Here is a 26,952-nt window from a genome sequence, read left to right as displayed (position 1 = left end):
AATAATATGCGTTAGTTTTGTTTGTTGGGCAGCAACACCCTTTTCCAAGGGCGGGTGGTTCAATGAACCCACCGTGAACCGCCGAACTATTACAAACAGCACGTAGATTGCCAAGGTGAGCCACTTCAAAGCAGTAGTTTTAAACTAGTGACGAATCGGTTGAGATTACACAGTAGTAGTGCCTCTATATCACCAACCGATCTGCCCGTTGCTATCGGACGTTGACCCATTTGTGAAAAAGTATCAGGCAAACTGACGTAATTGGCCCAATCGTCAGGTGTGTTAACCCGTCAATGGGCCGGGGGAGTTCCCTGTCCATTCTGTATCGTAGTGGACTCACTCCAATGAATACGTGATGCTGCAATTTAATCACGGGAGAGCTGAGAAAAAGTTATTAGTAGTTGCTCGGCGATTTCAGCGTCATCGCAGCGGACATCCCCCATCATGTGTGGCATTGAATCTAATTTGGCTGCTATATCGGTCATTGAACCGATTTGTTTGCGATCGTCGCACTGATCGCAGCACACTTGTTACCGAGTTATCATAAACAAGCTAGCAAAACTGCAAAATGGGCAGGCTCCTCAGATACCCTGGAAAGTGTTAGCTCTTTTAAACCCCGAAAGAATGTGGTTATCAATCGGTTGCTAGTGCACGACTGAATGCAGTGGTTAAGAGCGAGCTCCTCCTCCTCTCCGATTAGAAATAGCCATATCATCCGACCGGCGTTTGGGCCAGAGTAAGAGTCTTACTAGCCCAGTATAAATATCACCGCATCGTCATGGCCGTCGCACACAGAAATGGCAATCCGGCAACTGCGCAGCTCGAGCTCATCGCTTCCTAAATCGATCGGGATCGGGATCGGGATGATCCTGATCCCCCTTCTGATCCTTGGCCAAGGATTACCTGCTGTGAATGGTTACACCTCTAAGGATCTGCTCACTTGGATGCAGTCGAGTAACTTTGGCTACCAAGTGCTGCAGCAGGCTCTAAATGACAACCAATCTTCGACGGCAGAGGAGGCATCCTGTTTGACCCAGGTTCGCCTGCTTCTCAAAGGAGCCGAGAACAAATCCTTGCCAGCTCTTCGAGGTGAGTTTTTATGGTTTAAAAAAGTAATTAAATATTTACTTAATATTTTTTAAATGCTTTTTGCAGTTTTTGATGCCTGGGGAAAGTTCCCACAGGGTTTGCTTTATGGCCACTTTGCGGACATGGGCAACTACGAATCCTGCCTGAGTTTGGACTTGAATAAAAGTTTGGGAAATGGTATTACCATTACTGCTGGTGCCAAGTACTGTTTGAGCCACATGCAATTTGAGAGTTTGCTCCTGGAAGCCGCCGGTGCAGATGCCCTCACTTTAAGCATTGGAACTTGTATTCCCGCAACCTGCTCGGCTGAACAACTCAACCGTTGGCTACAAGGACATCTTCAGGAAATGTTTGGCCAGAATCCGACCGAAGCTCTTCTGGTGCAGGAACAGGATTGCGCTTTGGCCCACAGAGAACCCTTGGGTGGACTAGACTGGTTTGCGATGTAAGTAAAAAATGTGGGAGTGATTTTTGATTGTAGTATAAAAGGGGGTAATAGATCGTTTCTCCCGGCCTTTGTTTACTCGAAACTTACGCAATATGCACTGGACTGACTGGTTGTTTGTTTGCGTTAGACTCGTTTTTAAGGCCAATGGCATTAGTTTGTAGAATGCGTCATTTCCAAGGTCAAATTCAAACATTAATGATTATGCTGTTATTATGAGCCATCTTTAATTTATATTTTTCCATTGCATAAACTAATAATAAATGCATTTCATTTTTCAGATGTGTTCTTATCCTGTTATGTGCTGTAGTTCTGTTGGCCACTATTTTGGACTACAATGAAGGTAAATACATATTTATTCTAGTATTATTTCTAAATGAATTATTTTATTTTCTCTTACAGTTTCTGTAAACTATCTATGCACCTTCTCGCTATGTAAAAAGCTTACCCCAGTTGCTCAAAACCACCAATTCTCCCTCGCCACGTGTGATTCCCTGTTTGAATGGAATTCGCTGCCTGACCATCATCTGGATTATTCTTGGCCATGGCTATATGTTCCTGCTGTTGGCCCCCAACATTAATGCCTATGATATTGTGGCCTGGGCTCAGACGCCTTTTTCCATGGTTATGCAAAGTGGATCGACCTCAGTGGATACATTCTTTCTACTCAGCGGTCTGCTTTTGGTTTTAACCTCCCTTCGAGAGCTCGATCGGTAATTAAGAGTTTAATTATTGATATTTTATTAGTAAATAATATTATTTTTTTTAGCACCAAAGGTCGCCTTAATGTGCCACTGATGTACCTGCATCGCCTGGTGCGCTTGACCCCCGTTTTGTTCCTGGCAATCCTTATATTCATGACAATTTTCAAGCGATTGGACAGCGGTCCTTTGTGGAATCAGTTCACCGGCTCAACGGAACTGTGTAAAGATTCCTGGTGGGCAACTCTGCTCTACGTTCAGAATTATGCCGCTCCTGGCAGGATGGTAAGTATTTCGCCACACCCAAAAATCCGAAACTTCTAGACATAATCTAATCGCAATTTGGTTATTCCAGTGCTTGGGCCATACTTGGTATCTGGCCGTCGACATGCAACTGTATATTATCTCGCCACTTCTGCTGATTGCCCTCTACAAATGGGGCAAAATGGCTGTGGGCGGCATTGTCCTTTTGATCTGTTTGCTGTTCGGCTGTGTTTTCAGTATAGTTATGCTGAACAATCTGCAGGTCTTCGATCGTCATGGGTGAGATTTAAATCATGTTACATTAAATAGCCACTAAAAAGCATTTTAATACACTGTGAAATATATAATGGCAAACTGAATACCCGTGCTCATCAAAATGTTATTTTTTTTACAGAAACCTTGGTGGTGATAGCACCGAAATGCGGATGATCTACTACCCAACTCACGCCAGAGCAACTCCTTGGTTGATTGGACTGCTTTTTGGTTACTTTTTGCATCATCAGGGAGGAAGAAAGACCCGTCTGCCCAAGTTGGTGGCTTTGTTGCTGTGGATTCTGAGTCTTTCCCTGTTTGCCACAGTGATCTTCGCTGTGTATCCTTTCACTCAGGAAGGAGTGGAGCCCATTACCCCACTGGCTGGCGCTTTCTATTTGTGCTGCAGTCGCATCGCCTGGCCTTTGGCCTTGTGCTGGATTATTTGGGCTTGTCAGAATGGTTTGGCTCCCATTATAAACGATCTACTTAGTTGGTCCTTCTGGCAGCCAATTTCCAAGTTGTCCTACTGCCTCTACATATGGCATTTACTGGTGGAAACGGTTCACATTGGGCGCACCAAGACAAGTCTCCATTTTTCGGATTACGATGCTGTAAGTAAAGCAGGATTATTAATTTTTTCCATGATATAAATTATAATTTTATTTCATTTCTAGATTCTCCGCTTTTGGTCAGACTTTGGCATTACCATTATGGTATCCTTGTTTATGCATCTTTTCGTTGAGGTTCCTTTTGGTCGACTTGAAATGGAGTTACTGAAAAAACGCCAAATGGTAGTTCCAAATACTCAAACTTCTGCTGTGGAAACATCGACTGAACCCACCGAATCGATTCCGGCCACCAGCATTTCCAAACAGAATTTAGTTGTTCCCTAAATCAAAGATATTTAAACGCTATGCTTTAAATGATGTACATATTTTTTTTAATAATTTTGCTATTGTGATAATAAACTGTGAATGTGTTCCTCGAGTTGAATTTATTTATTTATTCATAAAAAATAGCTGTACAAAAAATCCCCAAAAATATGCAAAGCATTTGGAGTATGTAAAATGAAAAAAAATAATGTAAGTATAGCGATTTCGACATATAAATATTTGATACGAATTCAGTATTTCCGCTTAAATATAAAGCTGCTTACTAAAATTTTGAATGACAAGAAAGTGTGAAATTAAATTCATAGATTCTGATATACATAAGAATGCTTAACTTAATTAACTGAAATAAAAATTAACTATTCAATGTGAGTCAAGATGTTTCCCTACTAATACATCTTATGGTAAATATTCTCCCATTAGTTTTGGGCCCACATCACGTATTAAACAGAGCACCCCGCCCATATATCACAATCCTTTCAATCAGCTCCAAAAGAGCAAACTCTGACCAATTTTCCCCCGCGGCGACGCCATATCTTCACAGTAGACCCATTTCCCACAACAATTACCCTTTAACATACACAAATTCCACATCACGTATACGCCCCGTTCGAAAATTGGTCGTTGGGCTTTTCGGCTGCTCGCCTCGCCATCAACCATCTAAAACGATGGGAGCGGGTGAAGGGGGGGAAAAGGCATGGGGATCTATGCAAAGCTAAACGTGCAGCAACTAACAACTAAATTTCATTAAACCGCAGCGCACAAATTGAACTACAACAAACCCACCGCCATCACAAACGCCACAACACCATCCTCATCACCATCAACATCAGCGGACCCCCCGAAAAACGGCAGCAAAAACAAATGCCGCTGGAGGGAAATTTAAGTGCCTTCGGCGACCAAACGAACCAATTTTGTAGCGGCCATTTCAGGCAGCCAAAGCTTCAACAAAACCAAAACAGAAAGAAAAAACTCAAAAAAAGCTGGCCAACAAAATGAAGCGGCATGAAGTTAATGCCGCAGACTACGGCCATGTGCTCTATGAGGCAGCGGATGCCAAAAAGCAGCAGCCAGGACAACAACTCGTGCATGAAGCAGCCAAGTGGGCGGGGGGACATAAAGGAGTGGGTGGTGGGTTGTGGGTGGTGTGAGGTGGGGGAAACGAGGACAAGGACAGGGGGTGGACAAAAATCACGCAACGGAGCATGACAAGCAAACGCAACGTAGCGCATCCTGGCTGCCTTTTGCCACGTTTCCCGGGAAGCGGGAGAGAAGCGAGTATCCTGGACTCCTGGACAACTTCAAAAATGCTGCAGCTGTTCGAAGGGACGGCATCGGGCTCCCCCTCTCGAAATACTCCCCCTTTGGGACCCCAATTTCACCACCCGCTCTCTAGTTCGGCGTGATAATAAAATGAAAACTTTGAATGGCCAAGTGAAGGAATCAAGCAAGATCGAATACACTGGGGAAAACCAGCAGGGTAAAGTGAAAGAAAATATTTAAGTGTGAGCATATTTATTCTATTAAAAGAGTATAAGTTTAGATAAAGTTGCATAACATCATTATTTAAAAATATTTTAAATAACCATTTATATATTTAAATAAAAAATATTTTAAATATATGTTTAAATAACCAGCTGACTTAATACCCATCATAAGATATATAATTTTATTCATGGCTTCTTTTTTTCCAAAGCTTTAATTAACCTGTTTATATAATTGATAAAAGCCCTTTATTTCTTCCAGTGTACTTGGCCAGCTCAACAACTCCGGCTGTTCCTGGCGACCAACGGCGCACCGCATGTCTGGCATACTTAATTTATTTATTTTATGCAAATTTTGGATAATGTATCTGCGGCCGCAGGATACAAAATACAGAATACACAGGCACAAACAACAACAGAGCTCCAACCGCAGCAGCAGGAGTAGATGTAACAACATCAAGGGGTTTCCCAAGGTGGAGCCAACCACTTCCAAGCCCCCCGAGCTCCACATTGCCCATCTCCTCCTCCTCGATTCAAACAAAAAATGTTCCATAATGAAAGCAATTGTTGCCAAACCGCGCAGCGCACAAAATTATTCAGAATAGTTGGTGGAAGAGACACCGTGAGCGGGCAAAAGGACGAGGGACGAAGGACGATGGGGGACGACAGCTGGATGCGGTTGCCAGAGCGATATTTAGCATTATACGCTTCATTGTCTAAAGTGGCGCCCAGGGAGAACCTCTGCCCCGCCGCCTCTTATTGTATTTATTCAAAAGTTAGAACACCGCCTGCTTGCACTAACTACTAATGTGCGGTTCCCTCCACACCCAAAATGAGGGGCGGGGGGCGTGGCAGAGCGGTGGCAAGTTCTATCCAGCGCCATTTGCTTTTTATTGTTTAAAACTGTTGGAAAGTTTTGCCAGAATTTTGCCAAATTTTTTTCCATCTTACTCTAATTTATCTTTTGAGGAGGGGTTTCGTTTTAATGAAAATGTTATCCAAATTACTACCATTTACAGATGGAACCTAATTTTTATTTTATATTCATAGATCAACTAATAAGCTTGAAAGATTTTCCAATTGCATCAATAAACTTTATGTTTATCCAACATTTTTACAAAAAAAAAGTTGGAAAACAATTATTTTTAATAAAGAACCACCAAATTTGTATCATAATTATATATATTTTTTCGTTTCCATAACATACATTATTCCCTATCCATTAGCCCACCCCGATTTTCATCAAATTTTTGACCGTGCCCAAATAAATATTACGTATACGCAACGTTGGCGGGAGAGGATTTTTACTAATTAAAATGGTTTTTCCGCTGACGCTGCCGCATACCGCGGCCAAAGTTTATAATTCCCCCAACGATTTGCAAATGCACCAAAGGAAATATACACTTGTGTACACACATTTAAATGGAACCATATTTCAGGCAGCTCATGAATAAGTTGCGCTCCTCATGCGAACTCAGCCCGTCCATAAATTAGCATTAAGAGAGCTCGGGCGTGGATTTTGATGATTTTCGTGGCCATTATTTTTTTTCGGCGAAGGATACCACTATCACGTGCAGCTAATAAATCTGCCCGAGAGGGGCATTTAAAAGGATTACGAATAATCGAAGGCCTGTCCGGATAAAAGTGATTAAGTCTGACCGCGACGTGGCAACCTTTTTTTGCGTTCTTTCGCCTTTCTTTTTTCTTTCACTTTCCATTCGAGAGTTCTTTTTTTGGATGCGATGTTTGTGCAATTGTATGTGAAACATTTCAGGACTTTTAACCCTTTTTTATGGGTCTGCTCCCGGGGTCGGAGGTCTTGGACTGTCGCTTGCAGTCCATTTACCTGCACAATTGAATGATTTTCTAAGCCTCGACGAAGGGGTGAAGAAATAAACTCGATGGTTTTGGGGGTTGGTGACCAAAAGAGTGCGCAGTTTGTTTGTTTTTTGAGTGGTAAAAGAATTTTAAGCACTGCAATCGGAGTTTCATTGGGGTGGAATTTATTGATGGATTCGATTTCTTAACGAAATGATCGCAGCATTACGTTTTGTACTATTAAATAAGAGTAAGCAGCATTGTTTGTACGTCTTAATTTTTTTAAAGGTTTCACCATCTCCTTTCTTGCGGCAATAAAGCTCCAGCATAGTTGCCTCATTCATATCTTTTATAATTTACTCCTGCCATAAACCTCTCAGGAGAACTAAGAACCGCCCGAAAATAAAGCCTGGAGAATGTGAAACAAAGAAAAGGAAAGAGTGCAGAGGATGCTCTTGTATTCTTCCGCTTCCTCTCCGGCTGGCAATCATAAATATTCACTAACTGAGAGCAGGAAGCGCTGGGCGAGGACATTAGTTAGCCGGCCAGGACAGGACCAAAATTACAATTTTCGCCAGCCAAGTTGCCATTTTCTATCCCTATAACTACTTCCACCAGATTCGCAGACTTCCCATTTTCCCAGCGATGGTCTGGCTCATCATAAAGGACGACTCCCACGTAGGATCCTTCCGGGTGGAATTTTATGTGTGGTCAGGCAATTTGCTGCTTTACAATAAGTGGCTGGGACATAAAAACAATAATTATGCTTGTACCTTTTATGATTATGGTGTGAAAACAACAATTGCTCCCCCAAAAACAAAAAGAAAAAAAGGAACAAGGACAACGCACAAGGATATTTACGAGGCATGTGTAGGTGGAGCTTTAAGGAACAAATTATTAAAACAACAACAAGGGCGAGGGAAAAAGGAAAACTCCGACGGGAACAACTCAATGTTAATGGCCAAGCTTAAGGGGGCGGGGCAAGTCCTCCTCCTGCAGGACTCTCCATTTCCTTGGCCTTAGCTCGAAGCTTAGCGCCTTCCCGTCTGCTTTCAGCACAATAAACAAAAAGTAATTTTCACAAATTTGCCAAACTTGTAAGCCCGAAAGCAAGCGAACCATTGGAATTTATGTGGCGTGCCCGCTTTGAGAGTGGACCCAGGTGCTATTTCCGCCACTCCCCCGAGAACTAGACACGAACCTTTCTTAGCTCCGGATACGGCAAGTCCTTCCAGTTTTTTTTCCCTCACTTGGGTTTTTTTTCGGTGTGTTGCTCGGGAAGGAAACTGTCGCGACGCCATTTATTATCCGCTGTCTGAAGGGTCGCCCATTGTCGCCTGTCGCCGCACTCCCACTTTAATAGATATGGTTAATGTGTGTGGAGCTAAGCTATCTCTGGATGGGCATCCGTAGCCCCCAAATCTATCTCGTACTCCCATTTGGGGGATCCCTTCCAGTTCCACCTGATTGTTCTGCTCTGGGGAGCATTTGAAAATTAAGTGAAGTAGTGTGGGATTGCACAAAGCTAAGGAAAAAATTCAGAAACATACAATATAAAAACCAATCAAATAACTTTAATATAAAAGTTCAATTAAATTTATAAAACTTAAGTTTAATATTTACTGCTTGAATACAAATAAAAGTTCAGTGGTAACAATCTTTGCTTGTAATACATCTACAAGCTTCCACAATTTAATGCCTGAAAACCTTTGAGATATAAGTTGTATCTTCCACATTTAAACAGAACCCATCTGAAGTTTCCTAATTCGGGAAATGTATTATCCCCCACCGCCAACCTTGCCTAATTCAATCGGCTGTGGCAAATTAAAGTTCCATTTCTCTTTGGCGAAGGCGACAAACCCTTGCCAAATCAAAAGAAAAAATCCTTCTTATCTTTGGCAACCCTTGGCCCAGGGTCAAAGTTCGCTGGGAGTTGGTGGGCGAGGCGAGGGGAGGGGAATCCCCCGTCCATGCTTAGCATATGCGCATAAATCACAGGGAAAAAGGGGCCGAGCAGACCGAGGAGGACCAGACAGAAAGCCACCCACTACAGGACAATAAAATGGCTAAACGCTACAATGACAATTCGAGCATGTAAATGAAAGGCGGACTAGAAATGGTACAAAAAAGGGGGAGGTCCTGGAACAGGACAAAGGGGCAAGAAGCCAGAGAATCGAAGGCGGCGAAGGACTTTGGGAGATGCCGCGCGCAAATGAAATTAAAGGCGAGCAAACAAGTTACGGTCAGACAATCAGGAGCGTAAAAAAGGACCTCTGACGACAGGACACTGGCCTGCATTGTGCCGAACGCACATCAGCAGCCCCCTTTTCGCTTTAATCAATTCCGGTTCGGACCACGCCCTCAGTCCTTTTTTTTTTTTTTTTGACTGGCCAAAAGAGAATCTGCCTTTTGGGGATTTCTTGCCTGCAACGCAGAGATTGATTTGTGCTGGTTGAACCCCCGTTTGATGGCCGCCCTTGTTTGGCCTTTGATTAAATTAGATTTCACAGGACATATGTACACATCCCGAAATATTCTCAACTCCAAGGGTGCCTTTGTTTGTCCGGATTTGAAAGAAAAGTGTAGAAAAATGGCGCGTAATTTGCTGTAAATCCTTCAAGTAATTTGTTTGTCAACAAATTGGGCTCGGACCTGGAAGGCGAATGTGAAAATGTTGCCCATTTAACATTTTACCCAAATCCAGCTTTTTTTTTTTTGGCTTCAGGATCAGAGGTTTTTCTTTCTTTTCTTTGACATTGTCTAATGAGTTAATTAGGCTGGTGATGCGGGTAGGTAAGCACGTTCAGATTTCATCATCGGAATCATTTATCTCGAGTGGGTCAGTGTCCCTAACGATAATGTCCTGTGGAGATGGATAAGGGACAGATTTGATGAGGGCAATATGGTAAATGGTGTGGCTGAAATCTGATTTGGAATTAGATAGCTAGTACAAGGAGCTAGGACTTGATTAACCAAGTAAAGTAAGTAAATTATGACTTTAAAGATATGCAGTTTACTTTTTTAAAAAAATGTGGGTATTTGACTTAATATCTGAATTATTAAAAATATTTATTACGGTGTGTTACTTCTATTACTTTCTGTCTTTCTTATCATTTATCTATTTAACTATCCTTTTACTCTGAAATATTTCTTAACAAAGTTTGTTGAACTATAATTTTCAAAACTTTTAAGAGGCTTAATGGGTTTAACCTTAAGTTCTAAAACGATAATACTCCGCATCCAATCCTATACCGTTTCCTTTTCTAATACCATACTTGGCCAAGGTTGGCATCAATGTTTAATGTCCTTTGCAAGGACTTTACCCGAAATCCCTTTCGCTGTTCAATGGAAACCGCAATAATTTCTGTGGCCATGCGTTCGAGTAACATTTATTTTTAGTTTGCCCCTGTCCTCGTGTCCTTACAAAACTAGCCACAAAAGGATACGAAAAGAGGAGGTTGGGCAGGGTGTGTGATGTGTGGTTTGAAGCCTGTCAATGGCCACAAGGACATGCTGGCCAGAAGTAGCCGGAAGCTGGTCAAAGCTGGACAAAACAGAGGCAAATTGAAATGAATGCGTGCGGCAAAAGTTTTGCGGCCAAAACTCGAGTGCAGCTCGCAGGACACGCCGGAATGGAATAATCCTTTGTCCTGCCACGCGTCGCTCCCCCCCAAAAACTTTTGCGGTTCAATTTGAAAAGGAAGCTGCAAAGGAAATTCCACGCACACACACAAGGATGAATAAAATTTTAATTAAACTAATGAAAATGTACAAGGCCCAAGGATATGGTAGGGAATGTATCCTGCTGGCTGGCCAAGTTTTTTCGGTTTCGGGCGGAAAACATTAAAAATTAACTGGCGGAATAATCGAAACTGTTAAAACGTTAATTTAACACTTAAACAAGCCAAACCGCAGGACAACTCGTAACAGTTAACTGTGACTGCTAACGGCAACTGTCACTGTGTATTGGGCGCGTGAGTGGGTGGTGTGGAAAATCAGGAAGGTCGCTCAGTGTGGGTGGTGGGTTGGTTCGTTGGCCGGGTGGCATTCCGATTGGCAGCTCTCTGTGTGTCACATTTAATGCAAGAACGGAATTCCATTAAGCGACAACCGCAGCGCTGCTGACGTTGCTGCCACAGACCAAACCAAACCAAACCAAACCGAACCGAACAAACCGAGCCAAACCAACCAAAAACCCAACCGAACCAAACTGAACCGCCCGAGCCAAAACACCCCGTTCCCACCACTCCCGCTTGCAGAAGAGGAAACGCATTTGCGGTGCCAAATAAACACGCGTCTCGTATGGAACAGGGATCCGTTGAGATGACAGCGTGATTGATGTGCTGTAAAATAAAGTGCAAACTATTAATAACAAAAAGGAATAGTTTAATCATATTTAAAGTAAATGTATTAGATCGCGGTATAATCTTTAAAATTCATAAACAAATAAATTTTACGAATAGGGTAGTTTTATAATAAGATATTCTTTAATATGAAATTAAAAATTCCAAGTACATGATAAACTGATAATTCAATGGTTGGATTCATACGCTTTGTTTTTTTATTATTGAGTTTTAGGAAGAATTTTACTAATTTAAACATATGCTTATCACGACTTCATCTCGAACACAGATACAAGTGTAAGTCAGGAGAGGCACACACGAACGCCCAGCAACCATCAGGAATCCCCCCAAAAACCCTTCCACAATTTAAGGACCGACTGCAGTCTGATCCCAAAACATTTTCACCCATTCCAGGGGTTTCAACTACCCGGAACACGCAGCATATTGCAGATGTTTAAACACAAAGCTTCAATCGAAGTGGAGCGGGGGCAAAAGAATCACAGTGAAGCTTCCCCACAGACACTCGCACTCACACACACACACACACGCAGAAGCGGCTTACATATGTGCGTGTGTGTGGGGGGCGCACATAAATTGCAATCGGAATATCAAATTGGCAACTGGAGAGGGGGAAAAACCAGGACGAGAGCAAGGACGAGGACTCGAGCCCTCGAACCTCGTTTGTTTCTCCTGTTCGTTGTGATTTTATCAATTCAATAAAAACCAAATAAAATCAGTACAAATGCAAATACCATTAATGTATTGGGTTTAACTTTGTTTTGTTTTCGATTCTTCGCTTTTTTTCCCGTGGCCTCCCATCGTATATTGTTTTCTTTTCCAAGTGGAGTGGGTGGTCCATTCAGTGCTATATTTTCATATTTATTTATTATTATGTACGTGTATTTTTGTATTATTTACGCTCTTGTGCCCTTTTATAGTTGACTGGGGACGAAAATATGCGAGGAAATTAATTCAAAAATTTTACGCAGTTGCAGAAAAAATTTAAATCAAAGGGGGAAAGTTGTGAGGCGACTGTTACTTTTATTTCGAATCATAAGGTAGTACCTTATTTTTGTACTGATTATAATAAATAATCTCTCAAGCTACCATAAATCTTTAACTAATGTTTAATAATTCCGAAAGCAATTAATTATTTTTATTCAGAGCGATATCCAGCTGAGGCACCTGATAAATTCCTCTTATGAAAGTCCGTGTTATCCTATTAAATTGCAATCACGGCAAACTAATTTGTTTTCCTCCAACAAATACCAACAGATGCCAAAGAAAAATTGGTCTAGCATAATGAAGTTTTGGCATGTGTGTGGGAGATTTTCCGGGGGCAAGGAAAATCGCTCACCTTTCGACGCTCACTCAACTGCCAACTGCCAAGAGCAAGAGCACAATTCAATTATTGTTTTATAATTAATATTTTGCGCATCAAAATCGCATCAGCAGCAGCTGGGAAGCTGCCGCTAATTTCCACGAACGCCACCCACGCACTTATGGGCGTGGCACACGCAACCGAAAAACTTGAAGGCGCGGGGAGGGAAGACCAAGGGGCAGCTGGAAAAATCCTAGTGCGTTGCGTGTGGCACACAACGCAAAGCAAGGAAAAAATAAAGATAAATTAGGCTGGGAAAATGTGTTGGCTGGATAAACGATAAGCAAGATAATTAATACAAAATTCAATGCAAGAAGAGTAATGATCAAATGAAATGTATTGTATTAATAAATACTGAACCTTTGAATATCTGAATTTTGCGTCTTAAATAATTGTTGTACAGACATAGATAAAATATGGATATATTAATTCTATTTAATAAACAAAAAGTGAGGGTATTTGTTTTCAATATTCCTTAGATAAAATAAGCTTAGGGTCTAGTCTAATTCAAAATCAAATTAAAATCCAATCTAGCATGTGATAATTGGCTTTTAGATATTTTGTGTTTGTCTAACATGTCAGACCCTTTCACACTCTTAACAAAGTCAACTTTTATGCAAATCACTTTGATGCTGCATTTAAACTCAATTAAAAGCAAAATATTTACTCGATAGCCCGAAGATTAATAACTTTTTAAGGACTTCTCTCTGGCAGGGACAGTTCGGATTGAGATAGCCGGAGAAAGTCGGGCAGGCAAAAAGATTAATCTCGTTAAACGCTTAGGCGTGCCACTCGAGTTGGCCAGCAGAAAAGTGGAGCTGGGATCCACTCTTTGCATCTGGGCAAACTTTGCGTGCTGCAAGAGTGTTGCACGCCTCTCGAGGCAATCGGAAAAGCATGAGAAGGTCCTGGACCTGACGCTCCTCATACATATATAATTATTCCTTGGCCAGGGTAAGAGCTTCTGTTTTCGCTATGTTTCCACCTCCGACTTCGGTTGGCGTCAGCTCCCAGTAGTATACTTAATTATATTGTCGTAACTTTAAATGTCATTTGGCCATTGTCTGCGACACATGAAAGGGCCTTAAGTGGTTAGAATTGCACTGCAAGAAATTACAGCTAAGCTCTTAATTTATATTAAGGGGGTCTTCCTATGTGATGGGTTGAAAAAATCGATTTTTTTTTTTTTTTAAATTGCTCTCTTAACATGTCTAGAATACGGTAGTAAAGCGATTTTAGAAAATTCGAAGTCGTTTTAAAGATACAGCAGGTAAAAGAAAGAGCGGTTCGAAGCGCTGAGTTGGCGGTTAGAAACTTTAAACGCGTTTTTCTCAAAACTGTGTTTTTCAAACTTTCCTCCATTGTATCTCAGAAACGGCTGGACCGAATTACTTGAAATTTACAGGGCACACTCAATATATGTAAACGCATGGAATGAACTATTATCAATCGAAAATTTTCAAAACTTCGATTTTTTTATAGCAAAAAACAAAAAAAAAACGCCAAATTTGCAACTTTTTTTCAAATGTCTATCAAAAATCCAATTTTTTTTATATTCATTTGATTGTAGTTCATTCCGTGCATTTAAGCCTACAAATTAAAACGCCGTTTATTTTTCTCTTTTCTGATAAGCCGATCAGCCGGAATCGTGGAGGAAGTGGGAGCTCTTTTTTTCGAGGCGGGGGTGTTCAGAGCGCTGTAACTCTAGTTTGACCGAATATTTTTTGCTGAAATTTTTTATTTATACTGTCCAAATATGTGTTAATAAATGATAAAAAACTTGAAGCTCTAAATATTTACTGGTCGTAGAAAAAAATCCTAAAATAACCCTAAAAAACAGGCCGTCACATAGGAAGACCCCCTTAAATTAATAACTTTTTATCTAAATCATATGCCTTAAACAAACACCTTACTGAAATGTAAAAACCTCATAATTTATGCAATTTTTTAGGAACAATTATACAAAATTATTGTTTTAAAATTTGAATAATTGTTTATTAAGTTTTTAAAAATTCTAGCTTTTAACGAATAACAAATTTTCCCTAATTATATTTTTTCAAGCTTAAAATAAATTATTTTCAGTGCCAAAATAAGATGAGTGGATAGAAAGCCTGCAGCCGAGACTGGGACAAATCAGCTGCCGTACGTGGCCGACTGGCTGGGCAACAACATTGAGATTCATGTGGCAGAGTTCTGGCAGTTAGGACAACGCGTGCCGCTCCCTTCGGTCCCCGTCATAATCCCCGAAAGGGTCTCCAGTCCTGGCTCCACTTTTCACAAGGGGATGGGTCAAGAAAGTTGAAATCTCAACATGCGTTTGGTCCGTCGTATTTTCCAACTTCCGGCCTCCGCTCTCCACTTCCTCTTTATGCTGTAAATATGCTGAGGAATATAATTCATCTGGGCAGAAGATAACGCCACACAGCTGTAAAATATGGCACTACGGACTCATAAGCCACTTCTTTCCCATCCAGCCAAGTCTCATTTACAGACAATGACCGTTGCCGGCTTTAAACTCTCATTATTATTTTGCTCATGCAATTGAATTTCAGCGAACAGCAACAGCAGAAACATCAACAAAGTAGTGGGAAAAACCAAACTGACCAGTTTGTTATTAAGAAATGAGGGAATGATTATTAGCAACAAATCTCACGTTGCCAATAAAATAATAACGTAATTCAGCAAATTGTCTCCGCTTTAATTGCATTCAACTGCATTCAATTCGACAGATGAGCAGAGACATCAATCTGGGAAATAATGCTTAACATTCGTTAAAGGGAAATGAAACAGGTTCTGTTGTTATGTAAACAAGTATTCAAAAAAAGTTAATATATAAATGAAATGAGATAAAACATATTCAAGTTGTATTTAAACCTCAAACACTGTCCTTGAACTTTTATATTTTTAGGTTTGCTTTCGGGAGTTGTACTTCGTGTTTGCTGGTCGAGAAGTTATCCGAAAAGCCCCCAGCTAATTCCCGATTCTCAGTGACTCAGTGAACTATAACTGACGGGGAGTACGTGATTAGAATGCCGGAGAATCTGGGCTCCAAACATGGTCTTATCCAATTGCAGGCACGCAAACGAGGCGGCCGCAAAAGTTTAAGTTTTCGTCTCTCGTTTTGTTTTTTGTTTATCATCTGTGATGTATTTTTTTTTACTTATTTTTATTGCTTTTATTTATCGCCAAGCTGAGCAAGTAGCCGGCCTCGCTCACTTTTGAGCTGGGGATTCGATTATAATGCCACTTAGTGCTCAGTTCCCAGTTGACAATCGAGCGAAGCGAAATGCAAAAGCAGCTGAAGCGGAACATTATTTTTTTGTTACTAGTTATAGTGACCTTGTCGAGGTGTGAATCGGATGGAGAATCTCATGTTCGAGTGAAGAGAATTGTGGGTGGCAAGCAGTCGAAGGCTCCACCAGTCGATGATCCCGTGATTTTCGCGCGGCTCTTTAATCGCGATGCTCGAGTGGAGGGCTTCCGAAATCCCAATACGGGCATCTACAGCTTCCTGGGAATGCACTACGCTGAGCCTCCGGTGGGCCCTTTGAGGTACTCCCGACCGGTCTACAAAAGATTGGCCGGCGACATGAATGCCACGAAACATGGACCGCCTTGCATTCAACCGCATCCGCAGTTTCCCCAGCGAATTATTGGCGACGAGAACTGTTTGCTGCTGAATGTGTACACTCCCCAAATGCCGGATGAAAGTACGGGTCTGCCGGTTTTCGTTTGGATCCATCCGGGTGGCTATCGATATGGGTCTGCGGCCCAGTACGATGCCACGCCCATGGCGCAAAGGGGCGCCATTGTGGTGGCGCCTCAATATCGCCTGGGGTCGCTGGGAATAATGGGCGATGGCACCAAGCAGTTCGATGGAAATCTGGCCATGTTTGATTTGGCCGCAGCTCTCCGCTGGGTCACCGATTACATTTCATATTTCGGCGGTAATCCCAAGCAGGTTCAGGCTATTGGACACGGATCTGGAGCAGCCAGTGCCATGTATCTTTCGATGTCCCAGACGGCCAAGAGTGCTGGGGATGTCCACGGAGTGGTGGCCATGTCCGGAACAGCCTTGTCTCAGTATGCCATGGACAAGGAACCCGTCCAGAGTGTCCAGGAAGTGGCCAAGATCAATGGATGTCCCACAGGGAATGAATTGGAGATTGTAAACTGCATGAGAGGGGTGAGTATGAAAGGAATTTTCAAGAGAAAACTAAATACTTTAATAAAATAAACATCAAAGAAAAGATTCTAATAAACCAAAGAACATTATCACAGTTCCGTTTTTATTCGGAATAATATTCCATTTTGCAAACAAATGCAAGTGTTATTTATTTAAATATTTTTTATTTCAGAAAAGTGCCGAGGAGATCATCAAAAACGACGACAAAGTTCAAACTGAGCGTTTGGCAGGACGAGCTCTAGTGAAAGGACTAACTGGAAATGTTGGATTCCAACCTCACATAGAAAGCGAAGATGATGGCAGAGCATTGCCAAGTTTGATAGTTGGTGAACCGGAACAGCAGCTCAGGAGCAGCAATTTCTCGGGGATTCCCCTGCTGACTGGAGTCACCAAACACGAAACGGCAAATTCTGTGACAGTGGAAACTATAGAACAAGTTTTTGGTTCAGCGGAAAAGTTCCTGGGATCCCTCAGCGATTCCCTGAACAAGTTAACCAGTTTTCTGAAGATCGATAAGCTAACAGGGGAGATTGCCAAACCACAACTACCGGGTTTAACTAGCGTTCTAACTCCCACTCTTCAAGATGTTTGGAAAATACCCCAAACCCTGAATGTGGATCAAGTTCTCTCCAAAGTTGTGGAATCCACAACTGACGTTCTGTTTAATCTACCAGCAGTTTTGACCACCCAAGTTTGGTCCAAGATATCTCCAGCCTTTATGTACAGCTTCGAGTATAATGGCACCAAGTCGAAGGGTATTAACTTCCTGAGGGGACTTCCTATAGTATCGGAAACAGCAAGCGATAAACCAGAAACAGTAGGTCATGGCGATGAAATTGGTTATATGTTCGATGCCAATGATATTTTTGGCAATCCTCTAGAGGAAACTCGATTGACAAGTTCTGAGGATCTTAAAGTACGCAATAACCTCATTGATTTGTTGGTTCAGTTTGCAAATAGAGAGAAATCAAAGGGAGGCCAGAGCTCATCGCTATTCCAGAGTGTTACAGGGAAAGCTACTCCTTTCATTAAGATAGACACAAAACTGGAGACCTCCAATGATTTCCGCTTCTGCGAATTGTCCGTTTTGGGGGCTTCGTTGTCTCCTCTGGCTTCCACCAGTTGCGAGGGACTGGGAAGTCTATTGGGAAACCTGGGAGGTGGTTTGGGTCAGACTTTGGGAGGAGTGGGCGGCACCTTGGGATTGGGAGGCAATCGGGGAGGAGGAAATCGTGGAAAGAGACCAGGAGGCGGTGGCTTGGGCTTGGGAATTTTGTAGGAACTACGTTCTTGGAAACCAAGAACTGTGAATTGTACTTTAAAACTGTAACTGAAATAAAGAACATAACATAAAACACCTGTGAATTTTACTTAGTTACTAAAATACAAAAAAAAAAAGAACAATTAATCAATAAGTTAGTTGCAGCATAATTTCTTTTTCAGAAAACATTTTCCTAAAATGCAATGAAACTACATACGACTTTTCCCTTTTGAATATTGCATATTCAACCTACAAAGTAACACAATATACTCGTGAAGTGCAAGGCTAATCACTAATTCATCTGCCGCATGAACCCCCCGAAGTTTCTCTTTCATTTCGGTTGCATATTGAATAAATCCAGGCGGCTCTATTGATTTAAGCTGTTGCCATGACCGGTCGCTCAATTAGCACAGCTCTGTGCCGGCTCAATGCCTGCCGCACTAATCTCCCTATTGACTTTGCGTCCCTCTGAAAACAGTGTGCCACTGCCCTTCGCCCCCCTGCACCATCCCCTTTTAAACGCCACCTCTGGCATCAAGAGCCGCAACTGAAAAGCGGCGATAAGCAAATTTCCGGCGCGCAAAATTTAAACAAAGAGAGAGAAATTTGTTAGATGAATGGAATTGTGGGATGGGGGGGGCTCACTGGGCTTGGAGCTTGGGGGCTGTGGCGGTTGGGAAGTTGGGGCTACCAGGCAATTTTATAACTTGTGGCCAGATCTTAGCCCGGGAGCCTTCTGCATAATGTTGATGATGGTTGGCACTGGCAACAGTGCAAACAATGGGCATAAGCCCCCAGTTGGAGATGGAGAATGGAGATGGAGCATGGAGAGCGGAGAATGGTGGGCCTCGTCTCTCGGTTGCCTTGACGCCTTTGTGCAAATTCCCGGCAAGCGTTGAACTATGACCAAAAATGCTAAAGCCAAGCCGGAGCCAAAGTCGAAAGCCAAAACCAAGCCGGCTTATGGCGTTGGAGTTCCAGCCTCGTTCTTGGCCATCTTCCCACTCCAAAGTTGGTTGCCGCTGCCAAGTGATGATATTATTAATATTATTAAAACTAATTTCATGAATTTCAATCGTTGAACACTTCAGAAGGAGGAGGAGATTGACTTGTGCTCCTTTTGAGGCTTGTTTCCCTGAAACAAATTGTAAAATATATAACTTTTAGGAAAATAATATTAACTTAATTGTTAAAACTTAAGAGAAAATAAATCTCTAGGAAATTTTCTCGGTTGAATTGCAATTGCAAAACTTTGATAAATTAATCATCCGACCCGATGTCCCGGCAATTACGACATCTGCGGCAATATTAATGGACGCAGAAGATTTCGCAATGGGAAGAGAAAAACTTTACAATTAATTAGGCAACAGATGATGGACGATGATTATAGTTGGCGAAGCCGTAAATAGAAGATGTCTCCATTTGTCTGGTCAGGGATTTAATGACGGCCATAAAAGAATTACGAACGGGGAGCACAGGTCTGCGAATAACAAATGATTGGATGACGATGATGATCAAAGCTGGCTGCTAATCCCGAGTAGCTGCCACCCATTTAACCACCATAATCACCCTCTGGCAGCGGATTCATTTCAGGAGTTCACTTCATTATGGGCCAGTTTACCTGGACGAGCTTCAATTGGCATAAATCAGAGGCCTTTTATGGCTAAAGTGTCGTCCAATTTCGGAAAGTTTTCCCCCCCGTTAGCCGCTTTCCATGGGGTTTCAATGGGACGTTAGTTTCACCCAACCACGTGGTGCAATTTTTCTTCATTAATGCGTAGTTACGCAATTTCCGCAAGCAAAAACTTTTCTACTCTTTGCGTTAATTTTGGCCAATTCAGATGTAGCACCAGCTGAAATTGCACACCCCGATATCAAACATTTTCCGTCGGGCTTTCCATGGCTTTCCATGACTTTTCCCATTCTGTTTGCCACCCCCTTCAAGTATCATCATTCCGGTTTTTGCGGCCGTGCCCGGCCTATTTCGAGTCTTTTGCCAAAATTAGTTCCGCCCCTCGATTTATATTGTCATTTCGTGCGTTTCGATTGTGTAAAGCAATTTCCCCCCGAGATGGATGTTGGATGAGTGGTGGGTGGGGGATCGAATTGGGATGGGTGGGGTTTCACTAGTTTCAGTCGAGTTGTAGTCATGTCTGTGCGGCTGGTTTTCGGCTTAGCTATTCCATCAAGTTACGGCATTGCGGCGTGTCCTGTCGCCTCTCCTCCCCTTTCCCCGTCGGAAAATGGAAATGGCAATGGAAATGTTGACTGCAATACAATTGTAATTCCCCTCGCCGAGTGCTCGTATGTGGGCTCGGACCAAGGTGCATAAATTAGGCCAGTCATTTACTGTTAATAGCAGTTGGCAGCAGCAACAGCAGCAGTGGCAGCAGCAGCTGCTCCAGTTGCCCAATGTTGTGTACTTTTCAAATTACTTTGCGTTTGCCAACTTTGACCCCAGAAGGTTTGGCAACTTGGCAGATTTCAGCGGTCCACAATGTTGAGGGTGGTTACTTTGGCATTCAGACAGTACTGAAAATAATAGTTGAAAAGTCAGTAAAAGACTTATTCGAAATTAAAAATATTAAAATAATGAATTTTTAGATCTAGCAATTAAATCAACAAAATAAAATTGGAAAATTTATCAACCTGATTTGTTTGTATGTTGAAGTCAAAATGCAAGCTAAAGATTATTAATTGTTTTTAATAATACTCAAACAATTTATCTATCTAATACAGTTAAACTTAATTGATCGGCTTTAACGTGCACTGTTCAAATCGCCAACGGACTATAATTTCGCCTATTCAATAAGCGTTATGCGTTTTGAGAGGCCGAATTCAAAGCAACAATTGGTCTAATCCAAATAATGGAATTTTTAAGCCGATGCCTCTGGCAGAGAAAGCTTCAATTTCCGAGTGCCTCCTGCATGCCACGCCCCCCAATCCACTCCTCCTAAATTCAATGCCTCTATGTGGCTGACTGTCCATCAGTTTCGATTTGAATGAGAACGAGGATGTGGATGAGGAGGAGGATGAGGAGGAGGACGAGGAGGAGGATGTGGACGAGGATGAGGGTGTGGCGTCCATGAGGGCTGTCAGCCTCAATTTTGGGCCAGCCACTTGGCCATTGTTCGAATTTTGACATAAGCAAAAATCCCAACTCAATTCCCCCCATCCAGCTTTTCTCCCAATTGGATGGGTGCACTGCAAGAATTATGAATCTTATATAAAATAGTTAAATAAAATTAATTAATTATTCCATGAAACGTAGTATGCTTAATCTGAGAGTTACGAATTGATGTATTCATATTTATTGATTTTTTTAAAACTTTTTTTTAAGTATTTTTCATACAATATTTCTCCATGTGTCGTCTCTAAACATGATGCTCGGATTATGAGCTGCGCTTTGACTACGTCAATTGCAGTCCACTCAGATCGAGAAGCGTCCTTTTCAGTCCACTTTCATTCAGTTGCGTTTGGACAGAATTGAGTGAGCTGCTCGAAGGGTTGCGGTGGCTTTCGTTCTTACCGTCTCTCTAATTAAAATTGATTACCATAATTTGGGCTATTGATTGGCCTCGAACACGCACAATGACCAATGGCCAAGTTCCCCCCGCAATTTTCACCCGTCGAACTGTTAACAGTTTTGACCCGCGATGTCTTTGTTTTGTATCTGACACCTTTTCCTGGTGCACCCATCCAACTATTAATTAGCCGCACGCAATTGGTCGACTCGGGCTTATTGATTACCTTGCCGCACAGAAGTTTTCCGAGGAAGGAGCGGTTTGGTTCGGTTTGGTTTGGTTTTCCCGGGGGAGTCCTCGATGTCACATCACATGTGTGTGGGGCCCTATGACTTATTTACGCCGCTGATTGTTTCTGACATCTGTTGTAATTGACACTTTTCGCAAGGTTCTCTAATGGACGAAGACGCGCAACAAGACCGCAAAAGCCACTGTCAGACCGCAATCTCATTCGTAAACCCCCTCGCATTCGTGCCCTTTCCCCTGCCATCCTACAATCCATCAAAATAGTCTACCCTATCGAAGACATCCCTAATGGCTGCCAAGTAAATGGCAGCAATTTCTAGTCGCCGTAGAGCCATGTTTGCAAAATATCCAATTACATTTGCATTTGATTATGGTTTAAAGGGAGGTAGAAGGATATATAATACTAACTAATAAATAAAATATGGTATATGATATTTTAGCTATTCATATATCAACAATACAAATTTTGTTATAAGTTATATTAGTAATATAATGATTTTAAATGCAATTTACCTTAACTGCGAACCTTCTTCAGGCTCCTCCGAATTTATATCCCCAACGGCAGTCACAACACTCGAGACGGCAGGAGCTCCGGGAGCAGGAGCAGGAGCGGCAGGACCAGGTGGCACCACTTCACCTGTCGGCGAGACAACAGCAAAGACTTTGCCGCAGTCCGCGAAACCGGTGGCCGAGGAGAAGCCATCGAGCAGCGATGCCAGCGGCAGGTCGGCGGCTTTGGAGCGGGCCTACGTGCACGATGTCTACGAGCACTGCGAGGAGCCGACGGGTCCGGTGCGACCCCGGATGGCCCACTTCCTCAGCGGACTCGATCCGGGCTCCGTGGTCTGCGACGTGGGCTGCGGCAGCGGGCGGTACCTCACCCAGTGCAACCCAGCCATCTGCACCATCGGCGTGGAGCGGTGCTACCGCCTGAGCAAGGTGGCCCACGCGAAGGGTGGCGAGGTGAGTCCTGAAGCAGAAGTCCTTCTTCCCCACTAAGTTCAAAAATTATCAAAGAGTCAGCTTCTTGAACTAAAACCGTTTCAGAATTCAAGGAGAGAAATTTAATGAAACGAGTATCATCTTTGATAAGATTAGGATTTTAATGTTTTTAAGTTCCATTGGCTCAAGGTTAGGGGTTGTATAGGTGTTTTTAGATGTTTTTAGATGGAACTAATGCCAACAAGAATGCAAATATTTTAATTGTACTGAAATCGGTTAGAACCGCTTATGCAATTGCAGGAAGAATTTTTTATTTCATTCTCTCGTATGGGAGCTATCCGATATAGCTTCGATTCAGATGGTGATGCTGATCAAGAATATATTATATATACTTTATGGGGTCTGAGGTGTCTCCTTAACTTCGTCTGACTGAAATTATAATACCCTTTTGCTTTGCAAGGGTATAAAAAAAACCCGAAAAGTAATGTTCAATATTTTTTCGATTATTTTATTTATTTATTTATTTTTTACCAGCCCACCCTCCATACGATTTGTGAATAGGTTGTGAGGATTTTATTTATTTATTTAATTTTAACCGGTATGTCTTGACTCCCAACCAGGGCGTTTGTAACGGCTTCCAACAAGTAGTAAGGCCACAATTCCTAAATAGAGCTTCATCTTTGAATAAGTTACTGCTGATGCTTGTTAAGACAGTCCCAACCACTTCTTCTTATATACACGGCACTTTGAATGGAACTAATGTAAATTAAAATAGTTTTTTTAAACAAAAACTATTTTCAAGCTTTGATACCCGTATCAATTTTATTTATTTTAACTGGCCTTCCCTTTGTTCCTCCCGATGTTCTTGTTACAACTTCATTTTCCCATTTTAAAGGTCACACGACTTAAGGAGAGGGTAAGCTCGTTTTGCTCAAAGTTCCCACGAGTGTTTTTGATTAGCTGAATTTTTTAATGAGCCTCGCATGAACACACCAATGCTCCACTCTCCGACAATGTTTATCCTGGCGGATCCCCCGAAAAGAGTTCATTAGAAAATACTTTTCCATGCATCCCGGCACGTTGGCAGCAGTGCCTTAATCTAGTCGGGCATATAAATTTAAAATTACATTACATCCATGCAGCGGGAATGGGTATTTGCCGGGCGGTTGGGTGGATTTGGCATTCGGGTTCGGGATTGTGGATGGTGGCGGTGCCATGACAGCACGACAAGCCGGCATCCTCTGCTGGAAATCAACGCCAAATGTGAGTTGCTTTTACAAGCACCGCGGGTGCCTTCCGACAAGGAGTGGGTACCCATCTGCCCATCTCCCCGGTTCCCCATCCCCATCCGCTGAAGCGTGGAATCCAAGACCCACAACCCGTACTCGGTGTGGCTGCTCGGGCGCCAAGTGCATTGGAATGTGTGGCAGCTGCAATTGTGCGGCAATAAATTATTGTGCAACACGCAGACATCACAAGCGGAGGCCAAAACCCCCAGCAGCTAACAGCTCCAACCGAACCCAAACCCCCCAGAACCCCTGAACTCGATGCAAACCATCTGAACTGAGAGTGAGTGGCAGGCGGCGGCATGGTAATGAATGCTACGAAAATTTTTTAACAATTTTTTAACTTAAAAATTACGACAGCGCTGACAATTTGCCATAAAAAGCGACGGCAACGACTGAGGACTGCAGAATGTCGGAGGCTGTCTGAATTTTGTGCTGACTCGACTATGACTCTTATTGTGGGAGTGCAGGGCGGAACTGTCTCCTCCTCGTCTCATTTTGGTGGAAAAAGTAACTCTAGAAATGGAAGTGCTCACTGGAGGTGATTGCGTGAGGAATCCTTTTAAAAATAAAATACTTATAAGTTACAAACAATTTTTATTTATAAATAAGAGAAAAAAGAAAGTAATAGAATACTCTCTTTGTCAGTATACAAATTAAGAATCGTTTGCAAAAAATACTTATCCATCTACAAATCTATCTAAAAATGTATAAATTTATATGAAATGTTATGAATTTAATTTTTAGTTTATAAATATTTTTATTTTATTTTTAGGTTAATTTTGTTCTACTTTGGAACCACATTACTTTCCATCTCCAGGACTCCTGATGTCTGACTTCTCCGCTTTCGTTTTGCTTTTGTTACACCCATTTGATGTACCTTGAATTCGCAAGAGTGTATGCGTGTGTTTGCAAGTGTGTTAGTGCTGCAATATTTTACTTGGCAAAATGGGGAGGTTAAGGCTCATTTGTCAAACGTCACGACTTGATGATGCAATTGTTGTTCGTGCCACGCATGTTGTCATTTAGTTTGCATGCAGATTTATGCCCTCGCCGAGTTTATTTAAATATTCCTTTATTTTATACCCAATGCTCCTTTTTCAGCTCTTAATGCTGTTGATCAGCCATTTATGGCTTATTTATGCAAGCTTTAAAAACAAAAACACTGTCAACTGTCAGTTGGCATCTTGATTGACAAAAGCTTTTTACCTGTTTCGGGCCACCGTATCTTCCTCTTAAGTAAACATATCGTATTTCGACCCCGACCCCAATTGCTTTCATAGGGGTTAGTTGCCAAAGAACAACACTTAAGGATGTGGGTGGTGGGTCTTCGGAATCCACCCCTCGTCAATGACAATTTATGCTTTTTTAAAGAGACCCCGTCTCGATTTTCCTCCCCCTATTCGCAGTTTCCCGCCCATTCCTTGTTTATCTTTTCGTTTTTTCTTCGGTTAACGCTCGCCTGCATTTCGTGGTTGGACCTAAGAAAATATTATTCTTTAATTTCTGCGCTATTGCATTTTCCTACCTTTGGTATTTTTGGTCTTTTTGATGCAGCCGACTCGCCGGCAGCCAAAAGGCATAAATTCACAATGGCAAAAAGTGGTTGAGGCATGCAGATGGAGACAGATTTACCTTTTCGAAGTTCCCATCTTCTCATCTTTCTGGCGAAAACTTTGCAATTGGTTTCTACTCCTTTGCATCTCGTTTCTTTTCTCGCACACAATTTTTGTGGATCGCATCGCTTACCCAAATCGTTGCACAAAGTTTGGGGCGCCACACAACTAACTTTGATGCATAAACTTCTGCTTTGCCAGCCGTGGAATGAATGCTATATTTTCCTCGCTTTTTCTTCCCTGGCTTTTTGGCATCTCAAGCTGTTTAATTGTCAGGCAAATTTCGTTTGGTTCATTGAATTCAAAGTAAACTTTGTATGCGGTTATGGGAAGTTGCAAAAAGCGGAGAAAAAAATATATAAGTGAAGAAGATATCAAGGAAAATTTGATTTTCTAAAGCGAAAAATTACAAAAAAAAAATTGGAGTGGATTCTTATATTTATTATATTTGGGTTATAAATTTTATTAATCGGTACTGTACCCTCATCTGTATTTTCACCCCTTAAACTCACCTTTCAAAAGACAGACTCTCATTAGGATCCTGTTGAAAGTGCATTTCAGAACTGCTTTGAAGATTGTCAGGACTAAGACCCGCTAAGCCCAATGCTGAAAAGGGGGCTCAAAAGGGGGTTTTCCTCCCCAAGATTTTCTGGAGCTGCGCGAATACGTGTAAATATTTTGCCAAGTCTGGTCGGATGGGGCATTAATCATATTAAACAGGAGCAGGCGTCAGACGACGGCGGGATTTTCTTTTGTTCCCGCTTTGTGTGCGGATGTGTACTCGTCATACAGTGCGTATGATTATTACCACTATTATTAATATTATCATGTGCTCGGTCGTGTGGGCTTGACTTGGCGCCCGGAGGTTGTTTTTGCGGAATTCGAGCCAAGTCCTCGGGAAGGAGGCATCGTCATTGCAATTATTTACAAAATCAGAGCACGTCCTGGCTCTGCTTTTATGCGATTACGTGTGTGTTTGTGTGAGTGTTGTGTGTGTCTGTGTGCACTAAAATGCCTTGAGCCGAATCGCTTATTACGCCACCGAAAGAGATAGCAGCTGGATGGAGAGGGGGACGGGGGGAGGCAGTTGTTGAAAGGCTCTTTTTCATATATTTAAGGTAGGAAAAGCTCTTCGAGATCAGCGTGGAACGTTTTTATATTTTGCCAACTTTGTCGGCGGCATAAAAATGTATTTTTATTCGGGAATATTCTGCGATTTTT

At 42.1% G+C, this 26,952-nt stretch overlaps 2 protein-coding genes and 1 long non-coding RNA gene across 3 annotated transcripts; 2 read left to right on the top strand and 1 right to left on the bottom strand.

The window, feature by feature from the left end:
• Positions 1-863: 863 nt before the first annotated feature.
• On the top strand, positions 864-3,647 carry LOC108101256 (nose resistant to fluoxetine protein 6). The gene is given in 9 exon segments (XM_017205512.2): positions 864-1,089; positions 1,156-1,534; positions 1,816-1,877; positions 1,937-1,968; positions 1,970-2,247; positions 2,304-2,520; positions 2,591-2,778; positions 2,894-3,365; positions 3,429-3,647. Coding segments are annotated over 9 exon segments (2,073 nt in total).
• A 12,289-nt stretch (positions 3,648-15,936) lies between these two features.
• LOC108101329 (carboxylesterase 1E) lies at positions 15,937-18,211 on the top strand. Its single transcript, XM_017205638.2, has 2 exons — positions 15,937-16,856; positions 17,029-18,211. Exons 1-2 carry the CDS (start codon positions 15,957-15,959, stop codon positions 18,133-18,135), a joined length of 2,007 nt encoding a protein of 668 aa, XP_017061127.1. The 5' UTR covers positions 15,937-15,956; the 3' UTR covers positions 18,136-18,211.
• Positions 18,212-25,010: 6,799 nt separating this feature from the next.
• Positions 25,011-26,062, bottom strand: LOC108101263. Its single transcript, XR_001772065.2, has 3 exons — positions 25,751-26,062; positions 25,325-25,596; positions 25,011-25,263 (listed from the first exon to the last, which is right to left on the bottom strand). It is a non-coding gene; the product is annotated as an uncharacterized LOC108101263 (long non-coding RNA).
• Between the last annotated feature and the right edge of the window lie 890 nt (positions 26,063-26,952).

The sequence above is a fragment of the Drosophila ficusphila genome, unplaced genomic scaffold (assembly GCF_018152265.1).
Source record: "Drosophila ficusphila isolate 14025-0441.05 unplaced genomic scaffold, ASM1815226v1 contig_412, whole genome shotgun sequence".
In the NCBI taxonomy this organism is placed as follows: domain Eukaryota; kingdom Metazoa; phylum Arthropoda; class Insecta; order Diptera; family Drosophilidae; genus Drosophila; species Drosophila ficusphila.
The sequence above is the reverse complement of the archived record's forward strand: the minus strand, read 5'-3'. Positions and strand labels throughout refer to the sequence as shown.

Coding starts and splice junctions, on each gene's coding strand:
- LOC108101329 (XM_017205638.2), top strand. CDS start 15,957: ATGCAAAAGCAGCTGAAGCGGAACATTATTTTTTTGTTACTAGTTATA. Junction 16,857..17,028: donor TTGTAAACTGCATGAGAGGG/GTGAGTATGAAA, acceptor TTTTTATTTCAG/AAAAGTGCCGAGGAGATCAT.